We start from the raw sequence: 13,144 nt of genomic DNA, 5'->3' as shown, positions 1-13,144 counted from the left end.
CTGAAAACACTAACTGTTTTCATGGGGGCTTTCATATTCTCAGAGTCAATTACAACAAAATACCATGAAAGAAAATTGAAAGACTTTGATATCTATCTTAATGAACTGTCAGGTTGAAAAGGTTTTTACGTGCATTTTTCAAATGTTAAGCATTTAAGATTCAACTCTCAAGTTATCCCAGTATATTCCCTTCATAGTGGTTACAGTATCTTAGTATAGATGAGTACAGAAAATGGGCAGTATTTTTTAAAGGATTAAGTCTAAATGAGAAGGTGGCAGCCATTAGAATTAACAGAAATATTGTATTAAATAACCATGTCACTCTGGGTCTGAGAGTACTCAATATTCACATATACAAGCAAAGCTAAATAAACCATAACCCTTTGGCTTGGGAGTGCTATCTCATGTCTGGAGGAGTTGTTCCCATCCCTTCCAAGGACTACACAAAGGCTTCATGGTGTTTTGGGTCTGGGGTGACCATTTCCCTAGTTGTTTTCCTTAAGGTGAAGAAGGAAGTTTTACCTCCTCAACAGACTGATTAAGGTAGAACCATCTTATAGGCAGCAGTTGAGAGAACAAGTGTGAAAGGTTATCTCATGAGAAGCATTCATTTAAGACATAGTGCAGAAGGGATCTGGCCCACTAAAGCTGTTTCTGAACTAGCTCGTTAAGGCAATCAAGATACAAGGCAACAAGACTGAGAAATAAAACTGAGGAAGAGTAAAGAGACAGTAATTTTTTTTCCTAATCACTTCATCTCCATGTATGAGAAGAACAGTGGAGTTTCAGTAGTAGGCTGAAGCAAGCCCTATACTGTGATGGGCTTGTGGATGGCAGCCTTCCATCAGCTGGAAATTGCTATGGAAGGAATGACCTATATCATACAGATTACTACTGATTCATTCCCGGACGAGTTAATGCAGTTGTGACCTAATTAAATCCCCTCCTTGACATTCTGCTTTTCTATTTGCATATACATTACATCAACAATATAATTTAATAATACTTAAAGTAAATCTTAACATACAACAAGAAAGCAAGCATCCATTGTAGAGGTAAACTGACATAAGAGTAAAAAAAGACATGTTATCCACACTGAAGTCACAGTCATTGCAAATGGGAATGCTGTACTATGAAGGTCTTAGGAAACAATCTAACCAAACAGCTCAGGTGGAAAATGTAATGAAAGAAAAATCCTACTGCATAATCAGAAGCTGATGCACAATGGAGAGGAAATGTAGCTAATTACACACGCACACAAGCATTTTATTTCAGCTGCAACAGGTCAAGAGGAGTATCTTGAATTTTTGAGGGCTACTGCTGGGCATAAACTGGAATCCAAAAGATATGCAACATTGAAATATTTCAATTTCTGTATTTTTCCCCCCACTAATTACATTAGCTACATGATTGTTGGTGGTTTTTTGTGGGTGGTTTTTTTTGTTTGTTTTTGTTTGTTTGTGTTGTTGTGGTGGTTTTTTTTTTTTTTTTTTTTTTTTGTGGTTGTTTTTTTTTTTTTTTTTTAATTCTCAGTTTAACGCCATCGTATTAGTTTTGGGTTGACCAAGTTATTTTAACTATATTGTTTTCAGGGTGTTACTTAGCTGTATTATGTCAGTGCTACTTCGCTGTGTAACTGTAGTTGCACCTTAAACTACTATCCTTTATCTTTTACTGTACAATCTAAGAATAAATCCTCCACATTAACTTTGCAAGAAGTTGCTTAAAGATCAGTTTATATTGTAGAACATTAGATCTCTGCATTGTATCCCAGTGTGTTAAAAGTTATATTACCATTTGTTCATACTATCACTGTCATTAAATGCAAACTAATTTAAAACCAATGAAATGAAATTATTTTTCTAAGCAAGTAAGCAGACATCTTTAAAAGCAAAGGTAATGCTCTTATAGGCAAAATCAATCCTCCAAATAGTTAAGGACTTCTGTTGTTTGGCAAATATTTTCAGAAAAGGACAAGGACTTCATCTTTCAGGATAAGATTAATTACCCATATTTCAGCAGAGACTTTCTGACATAACTAAACTGCTGGTTAAGTTTCCATTACGGCATATTTACAGGTCTTGATATTTTGTCAGAGACAGGATACTAAACTAGAATGATCCAAACTGTTTAACAGTCTGTAAGCTCCTTCTATACACATTTCCTTTGCTCACCAAGTATTTACTTTCTGCTGATCCAACTAATGTATACCTACAGTCTGAAATGTATTACCGTAAGCAATTCAAGTCTGCACGCTGGAAGCCACACAGCGAGAAGAGAGACATAACAGTAAAGGAACCAACAAAGGATGAATGGCCAAAGAGTAGTGAAAGACAGAGTCCAAAAGCATATTCTTGCCTTTCAGTTAAAAGTTTTGTGCTGTTATGCCTTTCTTTTTTTTTTTTTAACTTCATACCTCTCTCCATTCTAAGCTTTTCACCACTTTATTTCAATCATTTACTCCATTTTCACTTTAACTTTACGGTTCACTTTTGGAAACAATCCAAAACACTGTGTGGAGGGTAGTGAGGTGGGAGGAACATTTAATGTTTTAAAGGATTACCAGACTTAGGTGATACATTTCGAGGTGTTGCTTTTCAGCAGTGCCATTGTACCATACTGTCTGCTATTTCTCTAAGTGTCATCAACTTGTCAGTTCATAAGCAGGTGTAAAGCTTTGTTCTTCCCCAAGTCTCATGTTCAGTGAAGCCAATGGAAGTCTGCAAAGAGTGTTGTGTCAGGAGTATTTTTTTTTTGCAGGGAATTTAAAAGTAAACATCTCTCTTCAAAATTAATGTCATTTTGTTGCTAAAGCAAAAGAAAGCCACAACACATTTCTAACTGGATTATTAAAAGTCTTGAAAACAGAAGAGGTGCCAGGGAGGCTGCACTTAGGAAGCACTTAAAAGTCTAAAAATCACTGGAATGTGCAAGTAATGGGAGCAAATTATAAATAAACCAAATAAAAATATCCTGACATGGAAAGATGAGCATTCCATACCAAGCCACACACATCCTAAATTCCCCTGTTGATACTTACGTCAAAAGGCAGAAAGTCCGCTGTTTGATCTTTTATAAAACAAATATATATTATCATTATGCATTTTTAAGCAATTTCCAGCATACATTGTCTCTTACATGACTGAAATATGAGTAAATTATATTAAATATGAGTAAATTATATGAAACATAAGTAACTGGACAATTTTCAGTGCTACTGCAATGAATTTAGAATGTGATGCTTCATTGTTAGACTGAGAAATAGCAGGAAAAATTGGAGCTTATCTGACTGTATCTCAGATATAAAACCCAAACGTTCAATTTTTTAATAATTCCCTAGGTGTTATTCCAAGAAGACATGAATGGGGAAAAAAAAGATCATCTTAACTATTTCAGTGGAAGAGAGATCAGTGTTACAAGTCTGGATTTATTTTCTTCTGAAAAAGACATGAATCTGGAAGCCTTCCAAGAAGATCAGAACTCAATACTCGGTGAAGTATTTTAAGAAAGTAATAAGGCTACTTGCTATTGCTGTAGAGTTATTCAAGTAGCAAGGCAGAGGACCTTCAGCTTCACTGTTTCTAATAATGCTGTTTCTAGTAATTTCAGTCAGGTTGTTAAACTACTGATTCTTCAGAAATCAAGAGCAAGAAGAGTAACTAACTAATTTCTGACTATAAGTCTGCAAAATTGTATTGCTGCTGTTGTTATTACCTTTTGTCCTAGCATGGTAAACAAGACACCACTTATATTATTTGGACAATAATTTTATTGCAATCTTGGTTCTTTTACTTGCTATGGATACTGAGATCAAAGTCTATCTCATTCTAAAATTTTATTAAGCATACCTGGAAACAATAATGCTTTTAATTTTTTCTTGCTGCTTAAATAAAATCACATATTGAAAAATTAAATATATTTAAAGCTAAGTAAATGAAAATACAGAAAACAGAGAATATATTTGTTCCTTTGTGGAAAGTGTACTGTTATCTCCCAGTTTTTAAAGATGCTAAATTTCATTTATAAATTAATTTAGGTGTTATACACAGCTACGTGATTTGACCACATACTATGAGTCTTGGACAGAGAAAAAAAACTGCAAGTTAAAATAAAGGTACCAAATTGAGGACCTCTAAAATATAAAAGCACCTCTTTCACCCCTCCTCCTCTTTCTTTTCTGTTTTACTTCTTTTGCCTCCCCCTCAAACCAGTGTTTTTAACTTGACAGTATTTCACAGTTTCTCAAGCATTTAGCAATGAGGATGTAATTGGAAAGTGCCACGTTCTTTCTTATTACACTTTATCAATATTGTTAAGAGAATGATGTAATTGTTTGGGGTTTGGTGAAGACATTCCATGTCACTTCAGTGTTAATACCAGGCTGGAGCCTTCCTTGTCTGCCTGCGTAAGCTAGATAAACACAGACCTGTGTGCTTTCTTCTCATCTCAGGATACTTACTCAGAGAGATCTTGGAACATATGCCTATTGCGAGCTAAACATTTCACTTTTCATTTTATCCATGTGCCAGAAATCCATTCCTTGGATAAACACTTTACATACTGACACTCTTAAAGTCACTAAACACGATAAATAAAGAGAGAATACATCATTTCAAAACTGATTAAACATTTTCTCACTTGTGACAAATGAACAGCTATACACTGTATGGAGTCCCTGGAGCAGACATTCCATTTTCTTTGTCTTTATTTTGTGTGTAAGATTAACTTTCCATTTCAGCTCATCTGTTGCACAATTGAGCTTTTTTAAAATACACATTGCTGCATTTTCTTCAAATCATTATTCATTTCAGAAATATTTTCTTGTTATTGCTGCAAGAGTTTTTCTTTTAGACTTTTGTATTTTAATGGAGACATCAGATTTAATATTTTGCACCCAAACTAAACAAAAAAAAAAAAAAGAAAATTCATAGTTTTTAATGAAAGGCAAAGAAATGCTTTCATGCAGTAGACCTAAACTTATACATGGGCTGAAGTTATCCACTTCAACAAGGAAAGTCCTAGCACATTAATCACATTAACTTTGCTTCATCTAATCCATCACTTTTCCTTGCACTACTTGCTTGTCTAGTCATCCTATGCACTGCTATTCTACCTATGATTAGTCAAATGTAACTAATCTTTTATTTAGCTTTTTAAGCTCTCATCTTCTTTTTCACCCACCCCTGCAAAAACAGATCCCAGGCATTTTATTTCTAAGCTAAATTAAAGATCTTAGTGAAATAATTACACATAATACTAAAACTATACATATATGTTAAAATAGTCTTGACTATTTTAAAAAATACCACTAATCTGATCAAGAATTTCAGTGGAAAGGTGGAAGGAAGAAAGAAAGTGTAATGTAGATACTAGTAAAAATTACTTTGTTTCGATATGGTCCTAGCATAATTCCCTCATATATTCCACAAAAGATTGTGCCTGTGGATATCCTTGCTAGATATTCACAGTAAAGAGGAACAATGAAGCTGAATTTTCTTCTTTGATAAACTATATAAAAGGAGCTGCTACATTCAACATGGCAGGAAAAGAAAGAATTAGGACAAGTCAGAAGGAGCAGACCAAGCTAAATAAGAATCTATGGAGCAGTTTGCTTTCTTGCCCCATATTGTGGATGCGAAATAAACCCATAGGAAGTTTTTGATATTATGGTTCCAGCCTGGTCAGGGAAAAAGAGTAGAACAGAGAATGAATTAGACACCAAAAGAAAGTGACAAGTCACAAGATTTCTGAACAGATTGCAGATTCCATTGTCATTAGATTTCTGTCAGTTCGTGACTTGTAGTCTAATCCATTTTTTACAGGAGAAAAAGTTTCCTTAAAAGAGCAGTCAGTGACCACAAAAGTCTTCTGAGAGCAGTATCTTCCCTCAAAGTTTCATGTGAAGGAAAATGTTAAGGATAAGAATTATGTAACAGAGCAGCTAAACAAACCTAGGAAATGTCAGGAATGTCTTTCATATATTAGAGCAAGAGGTATCATACTAAGCCAAAGCAATATTCCTTTTGTTGCATTTTTTTCCATCATGATCCCACAACATCAATGGTGGACCCACCATCTCCTTTCAAGTAAGAAGGAAGGTTCTTCTGACAGAGGAACACTCACTCTACCCTTTTCAGTTATTATCTTCAGTCCATGGCCCAAGGGAATGGAGAGAAAATGCAGTGCTGTACCAGGAAAGATGTCAGTCTCACTGTGGCATTACTGCAAGCAGCAAATTTGGGTATCAAGGCCATAGGATGGCTACCAAACCATAATAAAAAGTAGAAAATTTTATACTGATATCTTTTATAGGAATCCTATTGAAAGACTTCACAATTCTGGGAACATATAATGGATATATTCACTACTATATATTCAGTAGCAGTGGTAGCTAGTACAAAATGATGATGTTATATTTAGTGAAAGAAAAACAAACATAGACTGCTAGTTTCACTAAATCTGGACTATAAATGGCTTGGGTAATATTTTGATCTCTTGTTGGGACAGATAAAAATCTGTCCCATTTAAACACTTCTTCTGGAGAACTCTTCCAAAACATCAGAAGAAACCACAAGTTGTGCAATGCAGCAAGGTTCTCAATTTTGAAAACTTTCTCAACTGCACACATCTGTAATGAAATTTAATGAGGTATTTTGGGGTTTTTTTGCCACAAAAATTATTTGAAGGTCTATTAGTAATTCTACAAAGGAAGTCACATTATTATCTAATATGATTAGTATATTAAAAATATTTTAATTTTTTGTTATAAAATGGACATTTTATAAGCACGGGAAGTGTTACCTAATAAATTACGTTTGTTTGGGAAATTTTCTGAATGACAAGAGACACAATATTTCTCTAAAGAATTTCAAACTTTTTTCCTAGTTGTCAAATTAAAATTGACAATAAATGAATATCACTTAGTTTTCTGAGTGCATTTCTATCACTGTTCAAAAATACAATAATTCAGGTTACCGATACAGCAACCTCTACAAAAACACATTCTTCAAAGAAAGGTTTTACTGCATTGTTCTTTCTTACCTTTTATGTGCTTCTGTTAGTGACTTCTCTTCATTTTCTTGGTCTATTTTAGCTGTAAAAATACAATCAAATAATTAGTAACAAGGTGAAAGATCAAGATGTTTCAGGATATTTTTAATTGTAAATATGTCATATGTAAAATATACAGAAACCACCTGAGGATATACCCATGTAGATCAATTCTGAAAGAAAAGCAAACAAACAAACAAACAAAAAACCCATCCAGCAAAAACCAACACGAACAATAGGGACTTTGATAATCCTATTAAAAAGAAATCCAAAACTATAACCACAACCCCTGTCCCCCAAAAAAAACTCAAAGCAAGCTTTGAAAATTTTAAAAAAATAATAATCTTGCAGTAATATAAGCAAAACAAAGTCATAAAAGTGACTTAAAAACAGATCTCAAATAATGATTCCAAAAACTTAGATATTATGGAAAATTGTCTACTGAGGAAAAGCTGAATGAAGAACAGGAAGGATTCAGCCTTATAGTTTTTCTAAAAGTTGCTTGACAGTTACAAATAAAAACTCTCCCCTCTCCCTGCACACATATCAGTTAGTGAAGTACTACGGCTGTAGCAGGCCCATATTGAAAACATGACTGTTTTTATATGAAGGAAATTATCATTTGGTGATCATGGGAAGGAAGTTACGAAAAAGAAACTGTCGTTGCCACATATCCTTGAAAAAATTATCTATTTGCTGTGAGTGTTCCCATAATTATTTTGCACCCATTTCACTTAACTTAGATGGGTATTCTGACACAAAAAATTCATAAGAATATGCACATTAACTTAGACATCACCAAGGTGCAAAGCAAGTGCCAGTCTGCTCTGTGCATGTGTGCTCAGGTGAGATTTATATTTACGTAGTTACTCAGATAACACAACTTAAATCCGATTTAAGATCTGCATGCTTTAGCTGAAAGCTTTTTAGTTTGGTACTTGATTCCCCTTTTTTAGTCTGCTGGACTTCTGGTCTGCTAATTTGCAAGGTGAATTTTAGGATTCCCAAAAGTCAGTAGATCTTGGGACATGAAGAGGCTCTGAACTGTCCTGGTAACAAATGTCAATGGTAAAAAAATTCATATAGAAATCTAAAAAAGAAGAAACTTTTAAGCTATTTTTATTCCACTTTCCCAACAGAGCTCTACAGGAATAATTAATTAAAAATATTTTGCTACATTGTAGATACACTGCCTCTGAAAAGGTAAATCCTGATTTTAAATCCAGCAAAAAACAAAAGTAATGGCATAATTAGGGTACAAAGATAATCACTGGTTTTCTGTTACAAATGTTTCAATCAACAGCAATATGCAAACATACACTGAAATAGGCATGAGAAATTTGTAGCAGAGATACACAAATGGAATTTCCTTATAATTTCTGCAGTCACAACAATGATCAGAGTTTTGTCCAATGCTGCAAATACTTTTTATTAGTAGCAACGCAGTCTGCTGTGTAGGGTGAGCAGTGCCAGGACGTTTGCAGCAGAAAACATTGCATTTAGTAATCATTACTTGAAGACTGTGGCTCCATCATTGTTATGCTGAAACTGAAAAAAAATCCCAGCAAACCACAAAAACTTGAGGGAGAGATGGGTAAATGTTCTCAAGGAAATTGAAGAGCATGTGAATCTTGCCTGATTACAGGTTTCAATACTGACTTGAAACTCAGCCCAGATTCTTCAAAAGGTTTGTGAGGGCTCACAACCCTTTTAAGTGAGCTTGAGCCCAGTGTTGACTGAATTTGGGCTGACCTAGAATTTTTCTTTAAAGCCTTGCATTGCTTTGGATAAGAAACCAGGTGAAACACCGCAGCTTTGACAGAATTTCATTACTACTTTTTTTCTCTTCATATATCAATCCTGAAGGTCAAGGTATGACTGGTAAAGACATAAAGTTCAAAAGCAAATAAAAACTGCACACAAACTCCCCAGATGAAGTGACATCAAACATCTAATTCTGTATTAACCCATTCACTAAGTATCTGTGGATACAACTTTTAAAACCAATCATTCTATTACTGAAAAATGTAATTTGCATTCTTTCAGTCAGACAATACTTAGAAATGGAAGCTAGCATGTTCCAGCCTATGATAGTCTTTTAGTACATACATCATATTCATAGGATATAATTCTTTTTATCATTTCCAGGACTGATGAGATAGAATATCATTCAAGCTGCCAATTTTGGATCTTTTCTTCTTTATTTCAACTGTTCTGTGCATATGTACATACAATTATTTACCCACTAACAATGGAACAAATATTGCACTATTTACTTTTTGAGACAGCAAGCATAACATACTATCCTAAGCTTATGAAACCATGTCATAATATCACCATTATGGCACAAGTTTCCTATCAATTAAAAAAGAAAGTTACTATGGTTCAGAGAAGAAGAAGAAAAAAAAAAAAAAAACAAATCAACGTACTTCTGGTATCTGTATTTTTAATAATTTAATAGATAATGGGTATTACACAATGAAAAGAATTTTCAGAATCCCTGAACGATGCAGGTGCATGTAATAGTGCATTTTTATTTTTTTAAAGTAATAAGCAGATATGCATAAGGCAGCTACTATACTCAGAAAGAGAGATTTCATCCTGCATCAGATCACCTTTTGGCATTAACAAGAGTCTTGCAAGGAAAGAATTTTCTCTGAAGTAGAATTCCCTTGTAGTTTGGTCCAAATGTAATGACACCTTAACACATTTTGTATATTATCTAGAGGATATTTTTCAAGAGTAATTTTAATTTGCAACCCTTTTGCTTTCTCATTTTTCTAGACAGAAAATGTTTAAGAAGAGAATGGAAACAATTCTGCTTCCACAAGATCACAAGTGGCACAAGTGAAAGAGAAGAAAACATGGTATATACACTTAAAAGATCTGTCCCTGTCCAAAGAAAATATTCAGGTGACTGTTTTTGCATTAGTATACAGTAAACATCCAAAAGCTGTAAAAATTAAGGGGAGAAAGTCTCCTTTTATCAAAACAACAAAAGTCTTACAATCTCCTGGATACAATGGAACAACATGTTGAAGCAGTTGGAGATTGCTATAACTTCTGGAACAAGCCACGAATATGATCATCTGATAAAAGTAGTTATTGGTATTTTGCTCTGTACTAATCACTCCATTGGCAAACTGCTTTCATCTTATTTTTCCTGTTTGAGTAGGGAAGGAAATAATTTAGTTATGATGGATTCAATTAAGTGTCCCAGAATGCACTGGAGTATCATTTCACTCAATATAATGCATATTTACTAGTAGTCACTTCTTCCTCCAAAGCAGTTCATCACAAGTATAAAAACAGTGCCTGAAAGGCACTAGTTTGGCTTCTTCCTTTTGGTAGCCTACATTCATTAAGTGCCAAATACTAGCTGAAAGGTGTCCACCTTGGGAGAATATTTGTGACAGAAAAGTGTATTTCCAGTTACAAAAGAGAACACCTCCAGTAGGTTAAATAAAAAAGAGAGTATCCATACCCACTCTACAGGGATACAGGAAAATTTAACATTTCCATAGATACCATGGCAGATGAGCATATCTGAGCACAATGTTCTGCCACTAAAATTATACTCTATCTTCAAGAAACAAGATCATTTCAGAAAGTCTTATTGATTTGCTTTGAAAAACATTTTTAAAAGTCTTGAAGTCATGAAGTAGCCATATCTGTTTTCATATATATTTGGAATCCATCAGCTGAACACAGCAGTGACTGCTTGCAGTTTTTCTGATAGATGTAGGAGTTCCCACTCTTGGGTCAGTTTTACTTCCCAAATATTCTATATTTTATTCACTCATCATCTTTTCTAAAACGCCCAGCTAAGAATTGTTTCCTTGATCCTTGATACCCACATGCTAAACCACCTAAAAATACACTGTTCCAAATCTATTAAAGACTGTATCATACCAGCAAATACTAGACACTCTATTTCATGTAATGCATAAGTAACCAAAGGTAACAGTTTTATATGTCTGCCTTCATACACTCTAAACAAAATAGGGTTTTATATACAGCTTTCATAATCCTGAAGACATATATTCTGTAAAATCCACTTCAAACACTGAAGCTGAAAAATAACCTTAGGTCATACTGAAAAACATGGCCATCTCAAAAAACCAGAACATTTTAGAAAGAAAGTGACCTCTCACAGACCAAAGCTACTTTATCAAATATTTACAACATACACTGATTTAGTTATCTTTTCAGTTTTGAAAACATCTTTAATGCCTTCTTGTTGGATGACATTCCACTGGTTCCCTGCTTTTTCCATTAAGTTACCTTCAGATTATTTAGAGTTGTTCTCTCTTTAGAGCAAGGTCTATACCTCCTAAACACTTTATGTATTTGGTCAAAATTCAAGTACATTCCTTCCTCCCTACATCATTGCTTACCAAGCATGACGACTGTACTATATCTGAGGCTCTTGTATCAATTCTTTTAACTACAGGACATATGTATTTCTTCAAAAATTACTCACATAAGGTGTTCTAACTTCTATCTTAACATTTTTTGTATTTACTTAAATTTACTGCTTGATGTTTTATAATTGGGGCATAAAACTGGATTTCATGCAGTTCAAAATGAGCTTTCAAACAAGATCTCACAAATGAAATCTAATTAACTTATTTCTCAAATGTTCTGTTGTTATCAGCATATATCTACATTCCAGAATGATACATACCATTGCTCCATGTTTGCTCTTCCAATTCTTTTTGATTAGAGTCCTGCAAAGGTTACATATAAACTTCTAGAAAGGCACATATAGGAGTAGTCATACTAAAGTGACCTATGCATTTTGGAAAATCTGAAGTATCTCACCAAATCAAACGTGGAAAACATGAACAGGCATTCTAGAAAATGCTAGTCTTCAGCAGAACAGTATAGTTCACTTTTCTATAATTAGGCTTTCTTTTTTAAGAAGCCTAGAAGATGAAATTAAATGAAAAGGAATTCAAATTTAAGGACATAAACCATGTATTAACCACAAATTGTCCCCTCTGACCTATATGGGAAGTGACATTTTGGATCTGTTATGCTAAGTTCTCTGCAGAAATCAAGTCACTCTGTGAACGAAGACAACTGCCAAGTATCGCTTCATTTTCAGTCCAATAAACTTTCTCTACTAGTCTCCTCCAAATGTAACCATTATACCTTGTGCATTAAATCTGATTTTTAAAAAAGTTAATAGCATGAATATATCTATTTTCTATGTGTACAGACTATTGTCTGTGCTGATAGATACTGTATATAACAACTGTTGTCATAATTTCTTGCTTGAATGTAGAATATTTGACTCTGTATTAAACTGTTCAACTGCTTGACTCTGCTTAAACTGGGGTTACTATGCTTCTATGTTAAACACATACTGCTAAAAAGCAGCAGAATTTTTGCTACTTGTTAACAGAAAAAAACAAACAAACAAAAAAACCCCAATTACTAACATTTTTTAAAAACCCTTGTTGCATATTTACCAGGATCTTCAAAGAGCACACCTTTTTTTTCACCACAGTGGTATTGAGCGACCAGTAGCTAGGGCTTTAAAAATATACCAAACATCTCCTCTGGTGGAGTCACAAATTCCAAAAAAGTCCCAACAAAACTAAATTAAAAACAAAACTGAGGGACAGACTTTCTCGAAAAGTGTATGGAACATCAGGCAATTAATCTGTCACTTCTGACCCAGCTCCACTAAGAACTGAGGACCTAAGGTACCTGACAGAGGCCATCAGGATACCTTCTGTAGGTATATCAAGCATGTGAGTAGCACAGAAAGAAAATGGATATAGAGAAAATACTGGATGAACTGCCACCTCAAAAAAGGGCATGCAGTTACTCTGCTATTGTTAGGGTCTAATCTTCAAGTTTACAAGAGCTCTGTCAGCGCTTCTGAGAGAACTCTCCCATTCTCTTCGATAGAACATATACTTTTAAATGCCTTCAGAAAACACCAAAATAACACTGACAGATTTTTGATTTTTTTTTTTGCATTTAGCATACTATTCAAGACTGCATTTTGAAAAACCTTGAAATACCAAAGCAGAATAGCAAAGACACCAGAATCAGTAGAAAGCTCTTGAGAAAAGTTTCT

General features: G+C 34.1%; 1 protein-coding gene across 1 annotated transcript in view; it reads right to left on the bottom strand.

Moving 5' to 3' along the window:
* The window catches only part of FMN2 (formin 2), a 183,902-nt gene that overhangs the window by 26,628 nt on the left and 144,130 nt on the right, over positions 1-13,144 (bottom strand). The window contains exon 14 of the mRNA XM_027895764.1: positions 7,042-7,093. Within this exon, the coding sequence (XP_027751565.1) occupies positions 7,042-7,093 (52 nt within the window). The remainder of the gene's footprint in view (positions 1-7,041; positions 7,094-13,144) is intronic.

The sequence above is a fragment of the Empidonax traillii genome, unplaced genomic scaffold (genome assembly GCF_003031625.1).
Source record: "Empidonax traillii isolate 1590-97213 ecotype Southwest subspecies unplaced genomic scaffold, ASM303162v1 scaffold466:size1224651, whole genome shotgun sequence".
Lineage (NCBI taxonomy): Eukaryota > Metazoa > Chordata > Aves > Passeriformes > Tyrannidae > Empidonax > Empidonax traillii.
The sequence above is the reverse complement of the archived record's forward strand: the minus strand, read 5'-3'. Positions and strand labels throughout refer to the sequence as shown.